The sequence below is a fragment of the Trichomycterus rosablanca genome, chromosome 15 (assembly GCF_030014385.1).
Source record: "Trichomycterus rosablanca isolate fTriRos1 chromosome 15, fTriRos1.hap1, whole genome shotgun sequence".
Classification (NCBI taxonomy): Eukaryota; Metazoa; Chordata; class Actinopteri; order Siluriformes; family Trichomycteridae; genus Trichomycterus; species Trichomycterus rosablanca.
The window spans coordinates 15,564,844-15,592,646 of record NC_086002.1 but is presented as its reverse complement, the minus strand read 5'-3'; the positions used below and the strand labels follow the sequence as shown (position 1 = coordinate 15,592,646).

General features: G+C 38.4%; 1 protein-coding gene across 2 annotated transcripts; it reads left to right on the top strand.

The window, feature by feature from the left end:
• The first annotated feature begins 1,896 nt into the window (after nt 1-1,896).
• On the top strand, nt 1,897-27,803 carry ltv1 (LTV1 ribosome biogenesis factor). Of its 2 annotated transcripts, none has more exons than XM_063010882.1 (11): nt 1,897-2,055; nt 4,136-4,267; nt 5,395-5,583; nt 6,784-6,871; nt 11,467-11,602; nt 12,610-12,856; nt 19,488-19,615; nt 20,172-20,305; nt 20,947-20,999; nt 21,085-21,285; nt 26,177-27,803. In XM_063010882.1, exons 1-11 carry the CDS (start codon nt 2,053-2,055, stop codon nt 26,288-26,290), a joined length of 1,425 nt encoding a protein of 474 aa, XP_062866952.1. In that variant the 5' UTR covers nt 1,897-2,052; the 3' UTR covers nt 26,291-27,803. The 2 variants fall into 2 exon arrangements, with proteins under 2 accessions (XP_062866952.1, XP_062866951.1); XM_063010881.1 differs by having other exon boundaries at nt 21,082-21,285.

Genomic DNA, 27,803 nt, shown 5'->3' with positions numbered 1-27,803 from the left:
GGCTTTGCTCAGGGGCCTTCATCTTAACTGCTTAGCTACCACTGCCACTGGACCCACTGCAACATTAACCATGATCAAGCGGTGTGTAAAAATAAAAACAACAAACAAGAAAAACAAGAAAATAAAGCATACGAGCAATTCATTTAGTGTTTTTTTCCAAAGTGGTATTATACTGCTACCATATAAAGGATCAGTTTACCAATAAATAAATCAATAAATGAAAAACAAATGGATTTTGTAAGTATCAAATACTAATGTTTGGACCAGTCTGACTGCTGTACATGTAATTGTTCAATAATAAAGTAGTAATGTAAGAAAGTGAGAACATTTATTTATTGGGATTTTATTGTTATGTTTTACACACTTTGGTTACATTTATGACAAAATAGGTAGTTACTGGTTACCCAAGATTCATTCAAGATTCAAGTTTTAAATGATGAACACAGAGAGGAAACCGAAGCTCCCGGAGTAACCCACACAGACACAGGGAAAACATGCAAACTCCATACAGAAATGACCCCTGTTGCTTTACCTGGGAATCGAACCCATGACCTTCTTGCTGTGAGGTGCTACCCACCAAGCCATTGTGCTGCCCAAGTGAGAAAAAAAGGTGGTGATATAGTGAGAATGTAGGGAAGTAAGGTAGTGATGTAATGAGTGAGAAAGTAAAGTTGTAATGTGGTGAGAAGTGAGTATGTAAGGTAGGGATGTACTTAGTAAATGAGGTGGTAAAGTAAGTATCCCCTTTAAGTAAGTGAATTAGTAAGGTAATTAAATTGGCAAGAAGTTTGTGTAGTGAGGTAATAAATGGATGAGATGTTGGGGTAGTAGGATTGTAAATGGGTGAGAAGTTGGGGTGTACTGAGGTAGGAAAATGGTGAGGTGTTGGTGTACTGATGAACTAAACGGGTGAGGTGTTGGTAGTAATGAGATAGTAAATAGCTTAGGTGTTTGGGTACTGAGGTCATTACCGGGTGAGGTGTTGGTAGTAATGAGATAGTAAATAGCTTAGGTGTTTGGGTACTGAGGTCATTACCGGGTGAGGTGTTGGTAGTAATGAGATAGTAAATGCGTAGTGTGTTGGGGAATTAAGGTACTAACTGGGTGAGGTGTTTGGGTACTGAGGTCATTACCGGGTGAGGTGTTGGTAATAATGAGATAGTAAACCGCTTAGGTGTTGGGGAATTAAGGTACTAACCGGGTGAGGTGTTTGGGTACTGAGGTCATTACCGGGTGAGGTGTCGGTAGTAATGAGATAGTAAATGCGTAGTGTGTTGGGGAATTAAGGTACTAACTGGGTGAGGTGTTTGGGTACTGAGGTCGTTACCGGGTGAGGTGTTGGTAGTAATGAGATAGTAAACCGCTTAGGTGTTGGGGAATGAAGGTACTAACCGGGTGAGGTGTTTGGGTACTGAGGTAGTAACCAGGTGAAGTGTTGGTGGTAGTGAGATAGTAAACGGATGAGGTATTGGGGTAGTAAATGGGTAAGGGGTTTGGGTAGTGAGGTAGTAAGCTAGTAAGTGGGTAGGGAGTTGGTGTAGTGAGGTAGTGAGGTAATAAAGTAATGAACTATTAGTGATTTGAGACCCAACCTGAATTTCTGAATCCACCACTAGCGGTCGCCTGGTACAAACGTAACGCAAAAGTCTAGCGGTGACGCATATGGAATGAACCAAAACAGCTGGTGGGTGGTGTGTAGTGTCGACTTTTGAGAAGTCAATACAACATAAGATAATACAAAACAAAAAATATTTTTTGATATAGAAGATTTATGATGTGTATTTTTTTTTTAAATAGTTGCTTATTATGAAGTAAATTTTAATATTGCAAGGCTTCGTAGTGAGTATAGACTCCCCTCTACTCTGCTCATTGGTTTAATCCAGTATGGTCGGGGAAAACGTGCTGTAGCAACATGGTCCTCATGCATGTGACTAAATAATCACGTTTTACTGATTTATTTATTTATAAACACAAACTCTTCAACATTGTTAGCATCCAGGGGAAGAAAAAGAGACACTTCTACTCGCGGTGTAAACAAGAAGCTTAAACACAATGGTAAGTGTGTTTTTTATTGCCAAAAGCTTGTTAGCTGGTTTGCTAATCAGACAGTTGTACATATTAATAATAATTCTAATATCAGACATAAATTAATTAAGCAGACTATTATTCAGTTTAAAATTACAATGTGAAAATATTTTATTACAAATATAGTTAGAAACATCGTGAGTTAGAAAGCCCCCAAACTGTTAAAGGGAAACAAACATGTGCAGTAACACTACATGATACGCAGAACAAACTAAATCTTATACAGAGTAAATGACGCCTGTTGTGCCTTTAATTATTTTTATATTGTTATTATTATTATTATTTGTTTACATATTACAGTGATTTTTGTGTTATTTTTACCTTGACGGGATGTTCAGTGTATTGTTACTTATTATGATACTTATCAATGTTTAACAGTTGATGAGTCTTCTATCACTGTATCTCTTAGTCGATATTTGCTTAGTTACGAATATGTTTACTTGTGAGAATTCAAGTGTTAATAACCATGATTGTTCAAAGTTGTTTTAGATAATCAACATCATTTTTAAAAATCTTAATTGGCTATAATTCAATTAAAACAGCTGTTATATAAGAAAATAGCTGATATGTAATCAATCACTTTTCCCAATATTAAAATGTACACCGATCAGCTAGAACATTAAAACCACCTCCTTGTTTCTACACTCACTGTACATTTTATCAGCTTCACTTACCATATAGAAGCACTTTGAAGTTCCACAATTACTGACTGTAGTCCATCTGTTTCTCTGCATGCTTTGTTAGCCCCCTTTCATGCTATTCTTCAAAGGTCAGGACCCCCACAGAACCACTACAGACTAGGTATTATTTAGGTGGTGGATCATTCTCAGCACTGCAGTGACACTGGTGCTGCTGTGTCTTATCCACTCATACCAGCACAACACACACTAACACACCACCACCATGTCAGTGTCACTGCAGTGCTGAGAATGATCCACCATTCAAATAATACCTGCTCTGTGGTGGTCCTGTGGGTGTCCTGACCATTGAAGAACAGCATGAAAGGGGGCTAACACAGCATGCAGAGAAATAGATGGACTATAGTCAGTAATTGTAGAACTACAAAGTGCTTCTATATGGTAAGTGGAGCTGATAAAATAGACAGTGAGTGTAGAAACAAGGAGGTGGTTTTAATGTTATGGCTGATCAGTGTATATTCTTAGTCAGGGTTTGAAGGTAGAGGTTATTTTTAACTTTTATTAACAGTAGGAATATTTCATAAATTTGTAGCTTATTATAAAATTACTTAAAAATAGTAGTGACAATAGTGGCATTTTAATCAGGATTTGTGTGATATATTATTTGTGTATTAGATTTTATTTAAGTATGTTCTTTGCATTTTTCTTTACAAAATTGGACAGGCAGGCACAAATTGTTTGGTATTGTTTAGTATTATTAGAAGTCTGTATTTCAAATTTTTTCTATGCATTCTTTGATGTCTTTACTTAATTAATTTGATCAGAATTATAAGATCTCAATTATTGATTTCAAATTGTTTGTATGGTGTTTGTCAGTGTAAATGCGATGTAAATTTTGACAGGTCTATGTTTAAACAGAGGTTTTACAGTCAGCTTTTTTCATAATTGTTACAATTATAGTATCCAGATAACCAAATAGAAAACTTTACTATTAAAAATTATTAATTCCAAACACAGAAGATTTTAGGGTTGTGACCATTTCACAATAAACCCTTCTGCTCTTTTCAGTGTCTACAATCTAAAACATTTATATTTATATCTTTTTTTTATTTACTGTGTTTAATTTAAACAACTTAAATATTGCCCCTGCCACCTATCAGATAAGCTCTATACTTCTGCCATGGATTGGAACCTGATTTTATTTATAATATAAATGGTTTAGTCCTGGGTCAATCACCTTCAAGTTTAAACGTTACCAGTAAAAGAAACCCAAAAATGACTTAGATTTGAAATGTATGACATGCTGTCCATACACCTCACAGGCAACCGTTTATTTTTTTATATATTTTTTTTTTATATAAATATAAATAAGATGAGTGTTTCTAAGTGTTTTATTTGTATTTTACATACAGCCTCACAGGAAGAAGAAATCGTTCATCAGTAAGAAGAACTCTGTGTCATTCCACCTGGTACACAGGAGTCAGAAAGACCCACTGGCAGCGGATGAGAATGCACCTCAACATGTCCTCTTACCTGCCATGAAGGTGAGATAAACCTCCTTCTGTTGATATCCCAAATATTGCTGGATGTTTAGTGTAATTATATCCAGCTTCTGCTAAATTGCATGGGGAAGTTTAGGAAAGAGATGCAGATGCCAAGTTCATGGCTGCCTGATTATCTATATTTAGTGCTATTTTGGTTTATATGTGGCTCGTGTAAAAGATAACTGGTATGTACTACATACCTGGTTTTCTTTCTGGCCTAAGGTTATTAAAACAAGGCCAGTTCAATCATGCCTGATCTGGCAACACAGAACAAGCTGCTAGAGCTGTTTTTACGAAAGCAAATGTAGTGGCATTTTCAAACCATTATTAATCCTTCTGTTACAGGTCAAAATTGATAACGTGTAGATACAGACCAATTAGTGGACCAGTTAGCCTTTTTGTAGACATTACCAGTAAAAAAAATGTTCCTTTTGCAAAATTGCTGAACAGACAGAATGTCACATAGATGGGTGGATGAACAGTCATGTGCATGCTTGTCTATGCACTATGTTTCCATGGTGCTGTTTATCATACAGCTTATTGTGTCAGGGATTAATAATGTGATTGTTCAGTCACCAGCTTAAAATCAATATCGAGTACAAGCTTGCGCCCCCAGACTACGGGTGACAATGGTGCTTGTAATCAATGTTTCTAGCCACCATTCCAAAAGTTATAGTTACTCTTTATATTTGTAATAGGTCCAACAACTGGTTAAAACATCTTCTGTGCTTTAATACTGATTCAAGTTTTGAGGCAGTCTAACTTTTAAATTCTGCACTTATGTTAAAAATAGGAAAGCAGATTTAGCTAATTATCGCTTGTGTGGCACAGTGGTGAAATACACTAGCTCAGTGCCACTGAGATCCAGGGTTTTAATCTCAGGTGTTCTACTGACTGTTCTGCCGTCTACACGGTCATGATTGGCTATGTTAGTTTGGGGAGGGCATGCCATGTTCAAACAATTTAGACATTGGGAGGTGCACTTGTTGATGCCCCTCAATGCCGGTCCCAAAACCGGATACATTAACTTTAAATACCAGTTAAGGTTGTGTGGGTCCTTGTGGACATGAATGCAGCATCATTATATCGATATGTTTTTTGATTTGTTATGGGATTCTTTTGGTCAGGTGGAGACGGAGAAGAGGAGGGAGGAGCAGAGGAAGTTTGGTGTGTTTTTTGATGATGACTACAACTACCTTCAGCACCTTAGAGAGGCATCTCAGCCTGCTGAACTGGTCTCGTCTACCCAACCTTTCAGAGAGCCGTTTGCCCTTGTGGAAGAGGATGAGGAGGACAAAGAGGTCATAACCATTCCTGTAAGACTTATTGCTTTTTTTTTTACACTTGAAGTGGGTGGATGGTAAAACAGCAGAAACTAAAACAGAATTGACGTGTAACCAAACTATTAGGTTTTTATGAGTCGAAACATTAGGACCACTCGCCTAGTAAATGGTTTTGAGCTCCTAAGACATCAAGACATCAGAAAGAGCACTGTGGTATCTGTTACCAGGACCTTCCCAGTCGTCCGTCTTCCATTGCTCTAACACTGACTGGTCTACAATTAACTATCCCCAGCCACAGCTGCTCTTCTGTTGGTCTGCTCTTCTTTGGCAACAATAAGTCTTGGCTGGCCAACAACCTGTCTGCGGTTTGTGGCTTGTTCCTCCCACAGTCTGTCTGACAACTTTACGTAGATGCTTTATTTAACCAAGTTGTCTACATACTGATAGCATGCAAAACACTACACTCAGAAAGACTGAGTTTTTTTAACGAAAACGAAATACAAAATGTGCTTAAAGCTGCAGCACCAGGGAAAATAATGAATTTTTTAACATATTTAAATCTAAAACATCTTTTATAATTTGTTTAAATGACACAAAATGAAAAAACAACTTGAGTACCGCCGTATAAATGACCCCAGTGTGTCGGTATGGCGTTAAAAACTAATCAATAAAAAAAAATCAAACCAAGTTGTCTGGCCATAATCATTTGGCCCTTATCAAAGTCGCTCAGGTCTTTATGCTGATCATATCTGCTGCATTTAACACACAAAATACTTTTCATATATCCCTTACCGCTACATGCTCAAATGTTATGAATTATGCTTTGCCATGCACGTTTTGGGGGTGGTAAACATGGCCAGTGAAGTATATTTATTACATTAGAGCAAATAATGCAATAGGGTGTCGTGGGAATTCAAAATAACCCTTAACACAATCCGTACACAATCCTTTTTCAGTATTTCCCATTGGGGTTTAGTATGTTTCAATCTGGTTCCAGTTTGGAAAGATGAAAACATCATATGATGTACCAGGTTCTGTAAATCCTAAGATCCCTGCCCCTACTATTAACTCCCCATCATACTTTACACTTGGCAGTGGACATTGTGAGCGGAAAGCCTTAATTGACTTCTTGACGCACATGTATGTAATATACTAAAAATAGCACTGAAATGATTGTGGTATGTAACATGATTTATTCAGGTCTTGTGATAATTGCTTCGTCTCTGTGTTTAGGCAGCCTCCATCAACCTTCCTTCATCAGTGTTTGCCTCTGAGTTTGAGGAGGAAGTGGGTTTGCTTAACAAAGCAGCTCCGATATCAGGTGAGCCCAGCATGCATGAATAAGCGTGAGTTTGAGTGAGCATAACAAACACTGCTTTTTGCATAGAGTCCAAAGTTCTTATTTGGGGTCGTACTTTTTTCCTTGCCACTAACGACTATTTTTATATTGATTAATCTATAGACTATTTTATCGATTAGTTGATTAATCTAAAAGATTAACTTTCCTCCAAAAAGTTTAATTTAGAATCTCATTTAAGCTTCTTTTATTTTAACAACAAACTGTACGGCATAATAATATGGCACAAAATGTAAACAGGGTTTATGTCCATATTATCAAATTCTCAAGTGCTCCATATTAAACAAAGTGCAACATGTGTTTATGGCGTTCCGTACACAAAGCAAAGTGCTTCAACTTAAACTTTGAAATAAAATACTTAGAGGTAAGCCATATTTCATTAAGTCCAACGTACAGTAACGACAGAATGAGCCCAGATTCTAACCTACACATTTACTCAAAAATTACTTCACATTCTAAGCGATGTAAACGGAGTGCTTTGAGCGCCGCGGCAACTGCAAAAATCGCGAGTCCAACGCAGCAAAGTATGCGGTGGTCTAACTGAACTCACCAAGAAATACGATATTCCAAGATCTCCACGGTTAAGGAGTTTAATGAAACAATGTAGAAGTAAAAGTTTTGCCACGTCTCATGCGCCCTAACTGAACTTGCTAAGGAATACGGTATTCCAAGATCTCCGCGATTAAGAAGCTTAATGAAACAATATACAGTGGTGCTTGAAAGTTTGTGAACCCTTTAGAATTTTCTATATTTCTGCATAAATATGACCTAAAACATCATCAGATTTTCACACACGTCCTAAAAGTAGATAAAGAAAACCCAGTTAAACAAATGAGACAAAAATATTGTACTTGGTCATTTATTTATTGAGGAAAATGATCCAATATTACATATTTGTGAGTGGCAAAAGTATGTGAACCTCTAGGATTCGCAGTTAATTTGAAGGTGAAATTAGTCAGGTGTTTTCAATCAATGGGATGATAATCAGGTGTGAGTGGGCACCCTGTTTTATTTCAAGAACAAGGATCTATCAAAGTCTGCTCTTCACAACACATGTTTGTATCATGGCACGAACAAAGGAGATTTCTGAGGACCTCAGAATAAGAGTTGTTGATGCTCATCAGGCTGGAAAAGGTTACAAAACCATGTCTAAAGAGTTTGGACTCCACCAATCCACAGTCAGACAGATTGTGTACAAATGGAGAAAATTCAAGACCATTGTTACCCTGCCCAGGAGTGGTTGACCAACAAAGATCACTCCAAGAGCAAGGCGTGTAATAGTCAGCGAGGTCACAAAGGACCCCAGGGTAACTTCTAAGCAACTGAAGGCCTCTCTCACATTGGCTAATGTTCATGAGTCCACCATCAGGAGAACACTGAACAACAATGGTGTGCATGGCAGGGTTGCAAGGAGAAAGCCATGGCTCTCCAAAAAGAACATTGCTGCTCGTCTGCAGTTTGCTACAGGTCACGTGGACAAGCCAGAAGGCTATTGGAAGAATGTTTTGTGGACAGATGAGACCAAAATAGAACTTTTTGGTTTAAATGAAAAGCATTATTTTTGGAGAAAGGAAAACACTGCATTCCAGCATAAGAACCTTATCCCATCTGTGAAACATGGTGGTGGTAGTATCATGGTTTGGGCCTGTTTTGCTGCATCTGGGCCAGGACGGCTTGCCATCATTGATGGAACAATGAATTCTGAATTATATCAGAGAATTCTTAAGGAAAATGTCAGGACATCTGTCCATGAACTGAATCTCAAGAGAAGGTGGGTCATGCAGCAAGACAACGACCCTAAGCACACAAGTCGTTCTATTAAAGAATGGTTAAAGAAGAATAAAGTTAATGTTTTGGAATGGCCAAGTCAAAGTCCTGACCTTAATCCAATTGAAATGTTGTGGAAGCACCTGAAGCGAGCAGTTAATGTGAGGAAACCCACCAACATCCCAGAGTTGAAGCTGTTCTGTACAGAGGAATGGGCTAAAATTCCTCCAAGCCGGTGTGCAGGACTGATCAACAGTTACCGGAAACGTTTAGTTGCAGTTATTGGGGGGTCAAACCAGATACTTAAAGCAAAGGTTCACATACTTTTGCCACTCACAAATATGTAATATTGGATCATTTTCTGTCCCTGACAGAAGTCTTGTCGCTTATCCAAGTTGTAGGAACAACAAATAATAACTTGACTTGTAGTTGATCAATTGAAATCAGAACTGGCTTATATAAAAGGCAAAGCCCTCTAGATTATGCTTATTATACCAAAATAAAGTTTTGTATCACTCATTGAGTTTTATCATTTAATTAGGACAGAAAGGTCAGATTTTGCTCGGACATAAGTCTTGTCGTATACAAAAATAATGTTGAAATTATACATATACTTTATTTTGAATACACAAACATGCTACAATAACATTAGAACATGAAGTCATGGTGCCTTGGAAAAAATAATTAATATCGTGTATGACTTCCATGGGCTTGGAGGACTGCATCCATACGTCTTGGCAATGACTCAGATAACTTATTGATGAAGTCATCTGGAATGGCAAAGAAAGCAGTCTTGCAGGACTCCCAGAGTTCATCAAGATTTTTTGGTTTCATCTTCCAAGCCTCCTCCTTCATCTTACCCCAGACATGCTCAATAATGTTCATGTCTGGTGACTGGGCTGGCCAATCCTGGAGCACCTTGATCTTCTTTGCTTTCAGGAACTTTGATGTGGATGCTGAAGTATGAGAAGGAGCGCCATCCTGCTGCAGAATTTGCCCTCTCTTGTGGTTTGGAATGTAATGGGCAGCAAGAATGTCTTGATACTTCAGGCTGTTGATGTTGCCATCCACTCTGCAGAGCTCTCGGACACCCCCATACTGGATGTAACCCCAAACCATGATTTTTCCTCCACCAAACTTGACTGTTTTCTGGGTGAATCTTGGGTCCATGCGGGTTCCAACAGGTCTTCTGCAGTATTTGCGGCGATTGGGATGCAGTTCAATGGATGATTCCTCAGAAAAATCAACCTTCTGCCACTTTTCCACTGTCCATCCTTTCTGCAAGCTGTGGGCCTTGGCAAATGCGACACGATTTTTTTGTTGTCTTCTGTTTAATGCTGGTTTCTGAGCACTAATTCGGCCATGAAGACCACTGCGTGAAAGAATTCGACAAACTGTTCTTGTAGATACAGCGTTTTCTGGTGACCAGTTCTCATGTAGCTCCGCTGCAGTTGAAAAAGGGCTGGCCCTAGACTGTCGAAGCAACAAACGGTCCTCTCGAACAGTTGTCTTAAGGGGTCTGCCTGACCTGGGCTTGTCATGAACGTCCCCAGTTTCTTGAAATCTTTTTCTTATTCTCTCCACTTGACGTTTGGATACATTAAAGATGTCTGCCACCTCAGCAGCAGACTTGGTCTTCAAGGTCTTGATGATCAGCACTTTGGTTTGTGGTTGAATATTTGGCATGTTGTCAGAGGTCAGGTTGCACTTCACATGAAAGTCTGGTGTGCTGGGGTTCTTTTTATACACACCTGGGAATGTGTTAATTACATTATTTGTCCCAGGTGAAGCTCTAATCTGTGATTGGTTGAATCATTTAAAGACACGACAAGACTTTTGTCCTTGCAAAAACAGATGTTATGGGCTTTACCAAGCTGTGGACATCAGGACACTTTTTGACAGTTTCATTTTGCACCCAGTTATTAATGTGAAAGCCCTTGACATTAAAGTGAACCATTTATTGTAAAAATTGATTGATTACAAATAAAGTTATATACCATTTTAAGTTACTATGTCCTTACGCGACAAGACTTCTGTCAGGGACTGTACATGACCAAGTATAATATTTTTGTCTCATTAGTTTAACTGGGTTCTCTTTATCTACTTTTAGGACTTGTGTAAAAATCTGATGATGTTTTAGGTCATATTTATGCAGACATATAGAAAATTCTAAAGGGTTCACAAACTTTCAAGCACCACTGTAGAAGTAAAAGTTTGTTTTTGTTTTGTGCCAGTTTTAAGTATTCTAAAATTTTTGATGATTTGGGTTCTGGAAAGCTTTAGATTTTCTTTGAAAGCTCTCTACATTCGGCATTTTTTAAGACTGCGCTTAATGCCGCCAACCAGTGACTGGACCAAATACGACTTAGGTCATGCACGCAGCAAGTAGTGCTGAGGGAAATCATATAAATGCTTATATCAATGGAAACATTGTAGAAATGATAAAGAATAATTTATAAACATAGTTTTAAAAATGATGCATCGACTTAAAATATTAATGTTGACGCATTATTAGTGTAGACGTCATAGACTAGGTCGGCCAATCGCGGCAGCCGTAGTTCCAGATTAAAACAAAAATAAAAAACACAAAAAGACTATTTATTTTTTGGTGAAAATGTGCCCAATGGTTCAAAATTAGGTTTAGAAACTGGACCGGAATCCTTTCTACGTTGGTCGAAAAGAGCTATATGAGATGTTGAGAACATGCCAGACTCCTCAGAGACAGTGATGCGATGTGAGGTTAGAACTCAGTACCACTGATGCTTTGTTGTCTCTTACCTCTACTCTTTCAGGTCCTAGGCTGGATATGGACCCAGACATTGTGGCTGCGCTGGATGAAGATTTTGATTTTGACAACCCTGACAACGTGCTAGAGGATGACTTTATTATTAAGGCTAATGACGTCATTTCTGAACATGCCACTATGGGGTAAATGTCAAATGGAAATTAGAATTTAAACACACAGTCTTTATTAGGTGGTACTCTAATTATGTCACATGATCAATAATATATTGTTTTTCTTTTTTGCACCATTCCTACCCTGGCCGAGGAGGTGCCACCGACTTGGTGCCACGGACTTGCACCCACTCCCTCCAAAACACGTTAGAAGTTGCTGGCAGTAGTACAGTATGTAGTCAGGTTGCGCCCTATGTGTTCCTCCAGTCCTTGTGTCTGTGCTTTTAACAGACAGCAACCTCTGTCCGACCACCCCTCCCTCAGACACAGCCAGTTATGGCTGTTACACACCCAGCCAGACCTGTGGTTCTATTGAGATTCAAACCCATGTATGTAAAGGTTCTATAGAAAGGATCTTAAACACTTGCCAAAAACTCATATCAATCATATCTGTGAGCCTGACATGTACACAGATCTCAATAACAACAGCTGTTACCTATGTAGCTACAAACAGTTTGGTGCTCGGGTGGCACAGCGGTCTAATGCGCTTGCCCAGCACCATGGGGAGCTTGAGGTCTTGAGTATGAATCTCGTCTGTGCTATCAACCTAGCCAGACACAATTGCCCATGTCTACGGGAGAGAGACGCTGAATGGGATTTCATTGCTGCTGCTGAAACATGACCTCTGCCGTCTGTTCAAAGTGGTGGATGATTTATGGGGGCGCAGCATGACTTGTATGCGGAACAGCTCTTGGTGGCGAAAAAAGTGGCTGGTGATTGCACGCATCAAAGGGAGTAACTGATAGTCTGCAGCTCTCCTCTGCCAGAGCAGGGGTGGTGCAAGCGAAAATTTAAAATGACTTAATTCTAAACTTCAGTGTTATCTTTCTATCATTTATAAAATAAATAAGTAGTTTGCTCTTTAAAATCACTTTTGGTGGTAACAGCAGATTTATTAGGAATGATGCCAAACTTTGACATTTTGCTTAGTGCCAAAAAGTTCCAGTCAAATATATGAATTAATCTCTTGTGTAACCCAGCGACGGTGACGACGACGAGTGGGAGGACACAGATGAGGGTGAGAGTGGAGAGGAAGAAGAGGACGGTCGGAGTTACGACTCGGACGGAGGCCTGTCAGATGGCGTCAATGACGATGGCAAAGGCTTCGAGAAACAATTCATGTTTGCAGACTGCGAGACAAAAAGTCGCTTCACAGAGTACTCGCTCACCTCCTCCATCATGAGGAGAAACGAACAGCTCACACTGCTCGACGACCGGTTTGAAAAGGTAAACTACGTATAACACAAGAATTGTCTACAGTACAGTGTTAACTTTATACACACACACACACATTGTGTTTACTGTTACTGTTAAGGAGTAAGAAAATGGGTGGTGCAAAAATCTGTCTATGCAGTCTATGGCTGTGTCTGAAATCGCATACTTAAACAGTATGTACTAAATTCAAGTCAGTGCACACTGCTTGGCTGGTGAAGCTGTAAGCTCCTTCAGTACACAAGTGTGCAGCATGCACACAACCTCGAATGCACTACGTTCGCCGCCTTACCAATGTCACGTGATGCATAACGTCACATCACCGCAGTTATAACAATTTAAAATCAGACAAAATTCACACAAAGCTACTCATAACGTTATTCAGGGTTAATCATAACATTTTTAATTGTTGTCTTACTCCAACTCTCCGCCTTCCGTCATCTTTTTTCTTCCGCTTTAAACGCCTTTGCAGCTCCATTATGGGTTGCATTATGGAATAGATTATCGGACCGCACTGTGCTGTGTTTGCATGCTCAAAAGTGACTGCCCAGGCAGTAGGTCGTCCAGGTACTTTTTGCGTACTGTTTAATAAATACTATGTATTCGGACACACTACCCACTCTCACGTACTGCTATCGTGTACTGTTCAGTATGGATGTATGCGATTTCGGACGCAGCCAATGTCTGGTATTTTTAGATTTTTAAACAGTTACCCTATTATTGGTGTTTTAGTACTACATAACTAAAAAGTCTATCTGAATTGCAAACCTAGACTCCACATTTCACAGTTTACTAGTTGCTGTGCTGTGTTGTTCTTAGGATGCCATGGTTCTTATTTAAAGTGTAATGCAACAGTGAGGGTTTTGTGAAACAGTGAAAATCAGTTTTTCTCCACCACATTTGTACAGTATATAAACTTATAAACACTTTGTTATATAGGCAGTGCTTTGATCAGCTCAAAGGCAAACTGAATCAGCGTGTCAAAGCAATAAATGTGTGCCTCACCCCATAGGAAATGCTGGCAGACAGCCTAAAAAGGTTTTGATACGGATCATGCGAATACTGAATACTACTGCACAAACCAACATTTGGGAATTAAAATATACAATGTGTCCAAAAGTATTTGGACACCTGACCATGAGCTTGTTGGACATGCCATTTTATTTTTTATTTTTTTGAAACTCACATTTTTATTGGAATTTTTACATACATAAAGCAAAGAGATACATATTTGAGGTATGTATTCCGTCACAGAGAAAATTAGAACATATGTGGCAAACAGAAATCGAAAAACAAAAACATAACAGTCATGGTTACAGGTATCCCTTATCAAAACACAAATACATAGAGGTAAATCAGTCAATCCTTAGGCATCATTCACTGTGTCATAATGTGTCCATTTCTCCTATTTAGCAGTGGTGTATAAAGTACCTGAAGGCCATACTTGAGTAAAAGTACAAGTATCTTACCATAAATTTACTTTGATAGAAGTAAGTCACCTTTTAGAATATTACTTGAGTAAAAGTCTAAAAGTATTTGATGTTTAATGTACTTAAGTATCAAAAGTAATTTGATATTAAATGTACTTAAGTATTAAAAGTAGAAGTAAAAGTAAATGTTGTTAGTAGGGCTGTCGCGGTGACAGAATTTCCCCTTGCGGTATTCAGACTGTCTCAATATCGCGGTATGCGGTTATATCGCCATTTTTTTGTTGTTTTTGAAAATTACTTAATTGATCTGGATTTTAGAGCTATATAAACAAGCTTTATTGTTAGGCTATGATTCGATATATTATTGCTTTATAATGACAAAGATGAGACGGCTTTAAGACCAATGAAATGCGTGTTTAGGCTATTGTTAAATACAGAACAGAGCAGGGATGCGTGTCTTTTCTCTATTAAAAAAAGGTTTAAATAAGCTTCTAGCCTAGGTTAGATATACACTGTGAAACAAAAAAAAAGTGTTTAGGCTAAATATTTTAAATGCACATCTAATCAAAATATGGTAAAAAAATAGAATAAAGAATAAAGTCTGTAAGAGTTTAAACCTGCGTTATCATGCGCGCTAGACGAACCAACATGTTCACCTGATGTGTTTTAGAGAGGATCTGAGTGGGGTAGCGATGTTCCCCTCGGTACTAAAACTCTCTCTGATGGTGCTCGTTGCATTAATACACTGTAGATGTACTGAACCTGCATGCGACTTTAGAGATCAGAGAAAGTCTAGCCTGGTTATCGCGCCACTATTAACCATCTATTTAGTAGGTATAATTAACATAACAATATATACTACGTTTCAAGTTATTATTCGTTTCAATACATTTTTATTCAACGAAAAAATGCATTTAAATCATTCCAGCAAGCCAGCAAGAGAGAATCTGCAGGCTGCAATGCCATATTAACCGTCATTAAGTGTTTTAGTTCGCCAAGGCTGTTTAAATATAGTCTAAATTACAAGTATTTATACAGTGTGAACTCAATTTAATCATTAATAAACTTGCCTATAATTCCTGTTGCGATTGTTTACATTTTAAAACACAAAGCCTGACACTCAGCAGCAACGGATGAGAACAGGTTGTGGGAAAATGTCGCTCCTAGCTCATTTTCATTATGAATTTATTTAACATTTATTACGCACGAATGTAAGCGTATAAAACAAGATGGACCTGCAACAATAAAAAAAAAGGAGAAGAAAGAAAGAAAAAACGTGAATATCGCGGTGTTGCGGTTGTCCAGCATGCCCTGCGGTTGGCTGGTCTATACCGCGATATTTCAAAATTGCGGTTAGCGCGACAGCCCTAGTTGTTAGTGTAAATGGAAGCGATCATTTTAAATATAAAGATTGTTCTTTTAAGCCTGTAAACCACCTTAACAATTAACCTGTTTTCTTCCTTTCATCTGAACATGATTTGTGCCTATTCATGATCATAATCAACTGTTGACATCACCTGTTTGAAATCACATCATTATTTAGTTGTTTTTTTTAACTTATTACTAGCCCTAAATGTTCCTGTTCCAACGTTTTTAGAATGTGAGTCGATGTAAATGTAAGAAACACTGCATCTATTTTATTTGCATTTTCTATACTGTCCCATTTTTTATTTGGGTAGTATATTTCAATAACAAAAAAATAATTTTGGCATAATTAATTTAAAGCAAAACTCAGGAGAGTTTAACAAAACGTGTGGCACTTTTATCCCTTTAATGATGTTCAACCATTATTTTAAATCAAAATATTTGAGTAAAATAAGCTGTATTTAAATAATATTCTTTGGGGCTGTATCTACTCACTGAATGGCATGTGTTAAACAAAAAAATATTGGTATTCTTACTTTAAGAAAACACCATTTCTAACTTAAAGCCAACAGCTGAAAAATCATGAATAATAAGTTGGATAAGTTGAGTTCTTGTTGAGATGATTAAAGGGTTAAAGACAGCACGTGCAGCACGCATGTTCCTCAGCACCATGAATCTCTCCTCTGCCGGTCTAATACAGAAGTTATCTGAAGAAATATTTGTCCGTAGGTGAGTTTTTAAAAATAATGGACGTGTCTTCATGAGTTTTGCAGTCAATGAATTCCAAACAAATTTAATGATTTATGAAACGTTTTATTTGTGGTTCGAATGTAATGGTAAAAATGGTAGGTAGATATCTGAACAATGTTAATGCTAATAATATTTAAAAACCGCTGATGCTGCAGCTTTACTTTGTTAATCATTGTTAACTTACATCAGTGTGTTGGAGCTTCTGAAATGTCCATATTTGCGTGTCTTTGGGTGAACGACGCACTTTTAGAAAACTCCGATAGCTTTTAGAGAACGTTTGCACATGCGCATTAATGTGTTTAACTCACAAGCGCAGATTCGCCAAACCAGCGTGCAGTCCGTCACACATCTCACATAATTTAACTTTCATTTTGTAGTAACGAGTAACGAGTTTACATACAGCGAATGTAACGGAGTAAAAGTACACAATTTCTTTAGAAAATGTAGTGGAGTAAAAGTGAAAGTTGCCGAAAATGTTTATACTCCAGTAAAGTACAAGTACTTCAAAAAACTACTTAAGTACTTCAAAAAACTACTTAAGTACTGTAACGAAGTATTATTACTTCGTTACTATACACCACTGCTATTTAGTCACAAAGACATTTTCTCTCAATCTAAGCCGATAGGTCATTTTCTCCATGGTATAGACCTCTTTTATGATCTTTAGCCACTGGGTTATAGTGGGTGGTTCAGTTCTGCACCAGTTTCTTGTTATTGCTTTTTTACATGTGATCAATAATATTTTGGTTAAGTATCTATCTTTTTCTGATGTGTGCATGGTTTGCTTTTCTCTCTCCACATAAGCTCCAACATGTATGTTGGGAACCAGTTTGTTTACTCTTTAATTTAGGTGTGATGAAATAACGGGTCAGGTTTTTCCATCCGAATTCCATCCATGTTCTTGAGTTTGTAGTTGTCTCACACACATCATGCCATTCATCCAGAGTAATGTTAATGTTTAGTTCCCTCTCCCACTTCTCCTTTATGTACAGAGTAGAGGCAGCTTCTGAGCGTCCTAGACTTCGGTACAGTACTGAGACTGCCTTGAGTTTAGTTCCACTGTATGTCTTGGTCATCACATCAATTATACCATTCAAGGTTTTCACTGTTTTTATTTCCTTTATAAAGTAATCCCTTAACTGTAGGTATCTAAAGTGGTCTCCATTTTCTAATCCATAACGTGTTTTTAACTCCTGAAAGTTCATTACATTCCCATTCTCTATCAAAGTTCACATAGCTGTAAGCCCTTTTCTACACCAGTTTCTGAAGTTGTGGTCATTTAAGGACATGCCATTTTTAAAAACAAATTGTATTAAAATAGAGTGACCTCTGTGTGGTGATCTCAGCTATTACAACAGCCACTCATTTGAGAAGCCATCTCTCCAGATAATAAAGCATGTCTGTGGGAGTTTGTGCCCATTTACTCGAAGAGCATTTGTATGGCTGGGCACTGATGCTGGTCAGGGAAGTCTCCATTGATGTTCCAGTGCATTCCAAACCCGTTCAGTGGGGCTGAGGTCAGAGCTCTGTGCAGGTCACTGGAGCTTCTTTAAACCAAGCTTTTTCTTTATGTCTTTATAGATCTTGCTAAATCAAGAAAGAGCCTTCCCTAAACTGTTGCTGCAAAGTTTAAACCGTATAATTTCCTTAATATAATTAATTTATTACCCCTGTTAGCAATTGTTGTGGCTAAAACATATATAAAAAAAAAAAAATTAAAGGTAGGGCTGCAACTAACGATTATTTTAGTAGTCGACTAATCTGACCATTTTTATTTTTATTTTTTATTTTTTTTCGATTAGTCGACTAGTCAACGATTATTTATGTCATACCCTCCATCTCTGCCTTAACATAACAAAACTCTGTTATGTTATTTAAGTTCCAAGATCAAATTAAAATAATGACCCATGAAACATGAATATAAAACTTAAGCTTAATAGTTTAATTAAATATATTTGAAACATTAATACACAATCACAATAAAAAAATTCTATTAAATAAGAAAGCTTTGGACAGCATTAGAAACTGTTATGTTTCAGAAGTTATCACTCTGGAAGTCAAAAACATATATAACATGTGGTTGAGAAACATGTGAATGCTGTCTGTGAAGACCTCAGTCATTTGAGGGGTGCATGAACCTCTTCTCTTCTCATCCACACTCCATTGCTTAGTGCTATTAATAGAAAGAGCAAAAGAGAAAGCTGTATTAATTATCACAAACTGAAGGCTATGTATCATAGTTTATTACAAATAGTGTACTGGCTATGCCTAACTAAACTAAACCATAACAGGTTAAATATCTTAACTGAATTATCTGCTGAGCTAACTAGCTATCATTAAGTGGAGGAGGCTTATTATTTAGAATGAATGCTCTCATTAACGAGAGCAAAAAATATGGAAGACAAGACAGGGTAACGTTAGGCTATAATGTTAAGTTATATAACGTTACTCATATAAATGACTGATTAACTATTGCACTTAATGAGTTAGCTAGCAAACAAACCTGAAAAATAGCGAACTCTTAGATAGTTTTCCGACAAGTACTCTAGCATTAACAAACATTAACTACGTTGGTTAAAGCACAAAGCGGTGTAAAAACTTACCGGAATAATGCTGGTCATCACGGCTGCAAGGCGTTTCACCGTAGTGCTGGTGTGAAACCATAACTCTGCTCTGTAGTGTCTGCGTCCAGCTCGTTTCTTTGGGTTATTTTGGCTGAAATACTTTGGGAAGTTTCAGTCTCTTTATCTTTGCCTCACTGTCTTCATAAACTCCCCGCTGTGCCATGGAAGCGATGCTGCGCCCCCTGCAGTTTCTTTAGTGCATTGCAATAATAACGACGCGTCGACAATGAAATTCCACGTCGACAAATTTTTATAGTCGACGTTATCGATTACGTCGACTAATCGTTGCAGCCCTATTTAAAGGAGTGTCCTGATACTTTTCCATATAGCGTATTTAGCACAGGTCTTCTCTAGATCTTCATTGATTTATAGCATTTATAATTTATTACGTATTTTTATTGTGTTTCTGATAGTAAATACTCTGGGCTCCGTGTAGCTCACCTTTAACTAAACCATTTTACTATTGTGTGTTTGCAGTTCTATGAGCAGTTTGATGATGATGAGATTGGTGCTTTGGATAATGCAGAGCTGGAGGGATTTATTAACCCCTCAAGTATGCGCCTGGAAGAGGTCATTCAAGATTACTTCAAACAGAAGGAGAAAGAGTAAGTGTGTGTGTGTGAAGTAATGAATTTATTTATTAGGATTTTAACATCATGTTTTACACACTTTGATTACATTCATGACAGGACAGGTAGTTACTGTTTACACAAGATTCATTAGTTCAGGTGTTTAATGTCCGACACAGTCATGGACAATTTAGTGTCTTCAATTCACCTCACTTGCATGACTTTGTACTGGGGGAGGAAACCCGAACTCCCAGAGAAAACCCACGCAGACATGGGGAGAACATGCACACAGAAAGGACCTGGACCGCTCCACCTGGGAATCTAACGGTGGCTGTTGCCTGTTGCCTCACAGCAACTGTTGCCTCACAGCAAGAAGGTCCTGGGTTTGATTCCTAGATGGAGCAGTCTGGGTCCTTTCTGTGTGGTGTATGCATGTTCCCCCAGTGTTTGCGTGGATTTCTGGTTTACTCCCACAGTCCAAAGACATGCAAGTGAGGTGAACTGGAGATACAAAATTGTCCATGACTGTGTTTGAAATTAAAGACTTGTGTTTGGTGTGTTGCTAACCATCTTTCTGCTCTTGGTGTTGTAGGTGCCAGAAACCAGAGCAGCTGGGTCCACCAGCATTGCAGTCAGTGACAGAGGAAGAGAAGGAAGATGAAGAGCAGGAAATGCTGGTCATTGAGGAGCCTCCTCTGGAGAAATGGGACTGTGAGACCATCATCAGTAAGTTAATGAAGTACAGTTTGTATTTGTTATACCAGATTACCAGCAACTAGTTAAACTTGCTGTACTAGTTTCAGTTCCAGCAACTTAGAGTGAGGACAGTACTGTGTGGGCTAAGGCACTAGCCCACAATCTCTAAGATTCAGGGTTCGAGTCTTGCAGTGCTATCGGCTAGTCAGGCGTCTAGCCTTTTTTGCCCAACGTGGTACAAGTCCATTCCAGCTCATGGTCTCATGGAGCTCATGGTCAGGTGTCCCAGTACTTTTGGACGTCCCATTTAAAAAACAAATGGTGGCTAAGTGGGTAGCACTGTCGCCTCACAACAAGAAGGTCCTGAGTTTGATCCCCAGGTGGAGCGGTCTGGGTCCTTTTTGTGTGGAGTTTGCATGTTCTGCCTGTGTCTGCGTGGGTTTCCTCTGGGAGCTCCGGTTTCCTCCCACATTCCAAATACATCCAAATAAGGTGAATTGGAGATACTAAATTGTCCATTACTGTGTTTGACATTTAAACTTGTGAACTGATGAATCTTGTGTATCGAGTAACTATTTGTCCTGCCATGAATGTAACCAAAGTGTGTAAAACATGACGTTAAAATCCTAATAAATTTAAATAAATAAATAAAATGTCCCACTTTCTTGTAGGCACATATTCAAACCTCTACAATCGTCCAAAGCTGATAGAAGACCCACCGAAGGTAACAGATAGCAGTGAAACCTTTATTGTGAATAGTTTAATAAACAGTCACACTAATCGTGTGTAATAATTGGTGTGTGCAGCAGTCAAAGCAGATCCACGTGTCCAAAAAGACTGGAGTTCCTCTGGACGTGCTGCCTAAGAAAGGGCCGACAGCTCGGCAGGTGGAGCGCATGGAGAGGATCAACGATTCAGATCTGCCTCGAGTGGCTACGCAGCCACGCTCGCGAGAGGAGAACAAAGAGGACCGCAAACTCAGGAAACAGGCTATTAAAGAGGAGAGGAAGGTATGTAATAGGTCTGTGAATGTGTGTGGGTGTGTTCAAGTAGTCGGTGTGTTAATACACCAGGGACTGAGCAGAGTTTGCTAGCACAAAGCCTCAAACAATCAGCTTAATGCACAATGTGCTTATGTGCACAATGATCAGCGATCATTTTCAACACACTTAAAAAAATAAAAAAAGTTCTGTTAATGCATTAATTTTTTTTTAGCCCAATCTAGTTGTATTCAGTTTCCCAGTTGTATGTCTTCTAGTACTGCAGGTTCTTACCCTGAATAAGGAGAGCCTACCTAACGTGCCCCCTCTGACACATGTGCAGTAGCCATACGCTTCTTTTAACTGTTACGAGGCATGTTCACACAGGGACTGAAGCAGAGCTTTCTAACACTATATAACAATATCTAACCTCTGACCTTGATATTCGTCTGACATTGTGGCCTGAACAGATTCAAGGCACCTAGTGCTTTGGGCAGAAAAAGCTGCCTCAAAACATCATGAAGCCTCAATGCTTCATAGAATAGAATAGAATAGAATGCCTTTATTTGTCATATATACATATACAGGTGAACTGTACAATGAAATTCTTTCTTTGCATATCCCAGCTCATTTGGAAGCTGGGGTCAGAGCGCGGGGTCAGCCATTGTACGGCGCCCCTGGAGCCGAGAGGGTTAAGGACCTTGCTCAAGAGCCCAACATTGGCTGCATGGCAGAGCTGGGATTCGTACAATCAACCTTTCAGTTGATAGCCCAAAGCTCTACCCACTAGGCTACCACTGTCCAATAGTAGGCATGATGGTTGATTTAAGTTGGTATAACTTACCAAAAAGCTCTAATTTAGTTTTTTTTTTTTTTTTTTTTTGTCCAAAGCACTTTTTCCCTACAAGGACTGTTTAGTCATCATGCATTTTGGCATAGTTCAATCCTGCATGTGGAAGAGGGAGGGGTCCTTGTGGGTTTACTACCATGGGGCCAGTTCTCATTCAGATACTGATGTATAGTGTGACTTGAAACTGTTGTACTTTGAGCTTGCAGGTCTACTTGAATGTTTTTTGAATAAGTTTTACTTGGTTCTTTCTTAATTATTTGAACTATCTTCCTGTTTAATCATGGGCCATGCCCAGAGATGTTGGTTACAGTTCTATGGTTCTTAATCTTGTTAATATTGAGAACTGTGGTCACAGGAACATTAAGCTTTTTTACACTGAGTATCCTTTGCTATTTTTATTTGTTTATATCTTTGGACCTTTGGACTTTCTATCAACTGCTTGTAGTTACTTTTGCTGTTGTGTAATTCACCAACAGGGGGCAGAACAATTTTTACATTCAGCAAGTTGACCATTCATGGTATTGAGATTGATAAAACTGGATCACAATTTTAAAGCTTTTAAATTACTGTACAGCTAGAGAATATAACACACGCTTTCTTAAAGTAAGAAACTGAGATCTATTTACTATCTTGCAGTTAATACGACTGGTGTGTTGATGTGAATCTGTCAGTATTAGTTGAACATGCAGGAAATCTCCTGTTATTCTGTGCAGTAGTGTTTGATATGTATGTCAGTTTACGCCCAAATGATAACCCTTCCAGTTGACAGTCACACTACCTACCATGTAGTGTTGTGGAAAGTCATGGAAGACTGGCTCTCCTCTTTTTTTTCTTCTGCATCTTTGGCACTGATTAAATCTTGTGTGTGCTGATATGAGGCATTCATTTGACATTTTTGAAATGATTGTGCACTTTCCTTCATAAAAGAAGCAAAACAAAGCAAAAAGCAGTGTACTGATGGCCAAAGGAGCGAAATTTACAATTATTTACTTTTTTTTTTTTTTTTTTTTCTCCCAAATTTTAGTACGTCCAGTTTTTATCCAATTGCATTATGCTACCTCTCTACTGGAGCTGACCCCTGGTCCAGTTGAGTTTCAACCGACGAGTTTGAAATGTCAGCTCTGGTGTGCTAGCGTATTTTACTGCTGCTCCACCTGAGCGGCATTATTTACGTTGTAAAAAATATGACTTTGTAACTATTTTCAGACTGATACATTTTTAATGTAGCGCCTGTTGAGATTTTAGGTACTTTATTGTAATAATTACTGTAGATTCAGCAAGACCTGGCAGTAATCAGTCCTAGAAGTATCTGGTCTAACTGAACTAAATTATCAGTGAAATGGGGCAAAGTGGTGAATTGAATAACTAAGTGGGCAATTACTTTTATCTCATTGGATTGGAGATTCTCAGCTCAACTTTGCTCCTCAGAGACTCAGCCTTTCATGGATACCGCTTTCGTACCAAACCATTATTACAGTCACCTGCCGTAACTTGCCCTTGTCCCAACTTTCAGATTTTAAACATTAACAAATGAAAAAACATGAAATATCTTGGGTTCATCCTGTCTGCGATCAAATAAAAGTTAAAGTAACTGTAAGGAACACTTTTTTTTGTTTAGGGTTGTATAAGCAGTCTGTTGAAGCACAGTGTAGTTCTTGTAAGATCTGTTTTAAAACAGATAGCTGTTTTATTGGGTTCAGTCTGACTGTCATGTAACAGGCTTATTATCAGCTGATAAGAATTATATAAGATTAAAAGATATAACTTGAAGACTTATGAGTAGGGTTCAGTCATAAAAAGCCAGATCATGAGATCAGGTGTGAATGTATTTCTTCAGTAAAGATAAAAGAGATCAGAAAGCATCAAATACTTTTTTACAACACTAAATTTGTCTCAAATTTTAATAGCAGCCCAAGCTGAGTAAACTCAAACTATAGTTTTAATTGATAAGATGAAAAAAAAAAATTTCCTTGAGAATTAGGTTTAATGAAAGCATTCACTTGCTTGTGTGGCACAGTGTGCTATTACGGTAGCCCACCCATTGAGATCTGGGTTTGAATTTTAGCGGTGCTGTCAGCCAGCTGGGCAGTTTTGCAGACATGATTGGCTCTGTCTGAAGGGGGGGCGATTGAAGCCCTGTGATAGATTGGCAGCCTGTCCAGAGTATTCCGGCTTTGCCCCCAGTATCTTCCGGGTAAAACTGGACCTGCACTGACTCTGACCATGATAAAGTGGTTGATAAAATTGAACTGAAACTAATCATACTCAGGCTTGACTACTGAAGCCTTTTTGAATTCAAACATCATTTTTTAATAACACTGTGTTTAGCTTCATGAAGCAGTTGAAAGTTCTCATCAGGCAGCACACTGTGAATTGAGTAAAAAAGTATACAGAGAAGGTATTAATAATAACAGTCTGTTATTCCATCCATTCCACTGAACCACAGTGGGAGTCATTCTCTGTAACCAGAGAAAACTCTGTACACTATTTAATTTTCCCAGCCTATTCAGATTCCTTTAAATGTGTCAGTAACCTAACCAGGAAGTCACAGAATAACCTTTGTAAAAAACATGCTAAAAATTTAGCCCTTGTTTGTTTTGGCTCAAACCCCATTGAAATGCTGTGTCACTAGCTTAAGTTTTTGGTTCGTGTTTGAAAACATAATGGTGTTAAATTAAACTACCGGTATTTTAAAAAGAGTGATCTACAGTTCCTCTGGAGTGATGGTGAAGACTGATGTTCAGTTATTGGGAGTGTTACTGGGGTAATTGTTGCTAAGAGTTGGTAATTGTGGTCTGTGTGCCATATTTGCCTCGTGTTATTACACAGAAGCTTGGGAGCTTTTTTGGCTGCCAGTTAAATGTAAAAATGTGGTTGATGAAAAGCAACAAAACAAAACTATTCAATGTGTGACACAGCTTTGGCTTGGATGGACGGGTTCCTCATTGCTGCTGCAGTTACACCCTTTGCTGGCTGTTTGAGGCACATACATGTGGGATGGTTGATTCACGGATAGTAGTGCATGACTCGATTAATAGATAGATAAGTCTTGCCGGGCATACAGTTGATATGACTAGATTGGGAGAAGAACAACCCTTGGGGGTGCATGTATCAGTGCACTCTAGTGCCGATCCCAAGCCTAAGTAAATGTATGATCGCAAATCATACATGCGGTTTTAAAGTCAGAGTTCTATGAGGGGAAGGTGCTGACAGTGGAGCCTGCAGGCAGGAGAAGGAGAGAAGAGCCAAAGAGGACGTTTATAGATGTGGAGAGGGAGGACAATGGAGGACGTTTAGGACAGGGCAAGACTGAGACAAATGATCCGCTGTGGTGACCCCTAACAGGAGCAGCCTTCTATTTCTTTTCTAGTACAGTGGTACCTTGAAACTTGACGTCAGTTGGTTCTGGGAGTGGTGTTGAGTTTAAAAGACGTTGAGTGTCAAGGTATTTTTTCCCATAAGGATGTATGGGAAACCTGTTAATGTGTTTCGTGGTCCCGTAGAACTGCATATATTTTAGACTAATGTAAAATAATGGGTTTGTTTTTGACACTTATACACTGACACAAATATAATATAATAAACAATAAAAATAAAAATACAATAAAACCTGAATTTTACTTTTACTTCTTAATTGTTTCCTTATGCTTCTTAATCTTGAAGATGCTTTATCTTGGAGTACCGTATTCCTTAGCTTTCAGAGTAAATTTGACGGTTATTCCACACATGCAGATTCATCTCATAGTCGCACTTTGATGACGTTTTACCGCACTGCTCAAGCCAAGCGCTGAACAAAGTGACAGCTGCACACACGTCGAGTTTAAGGGTATAAATGTCTTGATGAAGGGCATCGAGTTTCAAAGATTTTGATTTCACTTCATTTAGGCCACTTCTGATATTGGTTGGCATGCACATGGGCCATTTCAAATTATAATTTTTTTTTTTTTTGTGTGTGTAAAATGAGAATTTTTCAGTTTAGAAAAACTTTAGGTGCATTTAAACCTGGTTATTAAATAATTCTGATGACATCTGATTCCTTTGATGTTTGATTTGTGTGTTGTTTGTGTGCAGGAGAGGCGGGTGGAGAAGAAGGCTAATAAGATGGCGTTTCAGCAGGAGAAACAGAAGCAAGAGAAACAGATGGTTAGCTTAAGAGCTAACGTACAGGGCATGAAGCTTTCCTAATCTCCAGCACAGAATGAGACATGAGAGACTGGACCATAACATACAAGGTTACTTTTCACTGATCACAACCAGAGATCATTCAAATAAAGGATTTGAATGAAAACAAAAGCCATGATCTCAGGAGGCAGAGATGCAAAAACTGGAGGCGTGGACTTCCTCCTGACTTTTTGTGGTTTGTTTGGATTGGTTGTTCCGTGAGGTTTCATTGTCTCCTAACAACAGAAAAATACTGGTATCAGCCTGGGGGACAAATATACCTGCTTTAAAACACATTTTTACTTAATTTTTACAAATGTGAGAAAATTAAATCTGACCTCTAACATTTGTTATTACTGTCACTTTCTAATGCTGCAGTTACATAAAATCAGAATCACAATCAGAATGCCAAATGGTTTCTTTCTACATCCATGCACTACATAGGGTACAACATAGATTTATTAATTCATTGTCTGTCTTGGCACTGCGCTATCCTATTTAGGGTCAAGGTGAGTCTGCTTCACTGGGTGAAATGTAGAAAACACCTTGGACAGTACTGTCACCTAACAGCAAGAAGGTCCTGGGTTTGATTCCCAGGTGGAGTAATCCGGGTCTTTTTTTGTGTGGAGTTTGCATGTTCTCCCTGTGTCTGTGTGGGTTTCTTCCGGGACCTCCGGTTTCCTCCCACATTACAAAGACATACAAGTGAGGTGAATTGTCCATGACTGTGTTTGACATTAAACCAGTGACTACCTGTCCTGTCATGAATGTAATCAAAAATGTGTAAAACATGACGTTAAAATCCTAAAAAAATGGACAGTTTGTCAGTCTATTACAGGGCAAACACACACTTGGTGAAATCAGAACCACCACGACCGTGATCAGGAAAAAGCAGTTGATATAAATGAGGAGGGAAAAAAGTTTGTCCTTTAAATTAGAACATGACGTGACTTATAGTTTAGTGGTAGCTCAGTGGTTTAGGTACTAGACTAATAATGGTAAGGTTAGTTCAAGCCCTGAGCTAACTGTGAACATGCTGTGCATTTCCTCCAGTAATGCTGAAACTGTTGTGAGGGATTTGTAGTAAGGTCATTAGACAAAAGGTTTAAGAACCTGCCCTATGTAGTGCATTGTGTGTAGTCAATCAGATGTGATTTCTAGTTTAACCAGACAGCCTGGTTTCTGTTTTTATTTATTTTGGTAAAACTAAGCTCACAGAACTAGCTCTGTGTTTGTTTATATTAGCCAGCATGTTCATGCTATTTACTCACGCTATTTACTCACGCTATTTACTCACGCTATTTCATGTTATGAAATTCATAGCTTGAATGTCAGCTTTTTAAAGCAGTGTTTTTCTTTAGCCCTGTTAAAACATGACAACATTGTCAGATTAATGAGTATATGAAGTGTTTGTGAAGATGTGTTTTTGGGTGTTTGTGTGGACTAGGCCTGGGTTTCTAATACATTGATTCTTTATGATGTATTGAATAGCAGAATGGTTTGTATTAAAATTCAAATAAACTTTGAAATTTCTGTA

Excerpts from the sequence above, each read along its gene's own strand:
- ltv1 (XM_063010881.1), top strand. Across the intron at positions 5,584-6,783 it reads AAGAGGTCATAACCATTCCT|GCAGCCTCCATCAACCTTCC; the intron begins GTAAGACTTATT and ends CTCTGTGTTTAG. Across the intron at positions 21,000-21,081 it reads TGATAGAAGACCCACCGAAG|CAGTCAAAGCAGATCCACGT; the intron begins GTAACAGATAGC and ends TGGTGTGTGCAG.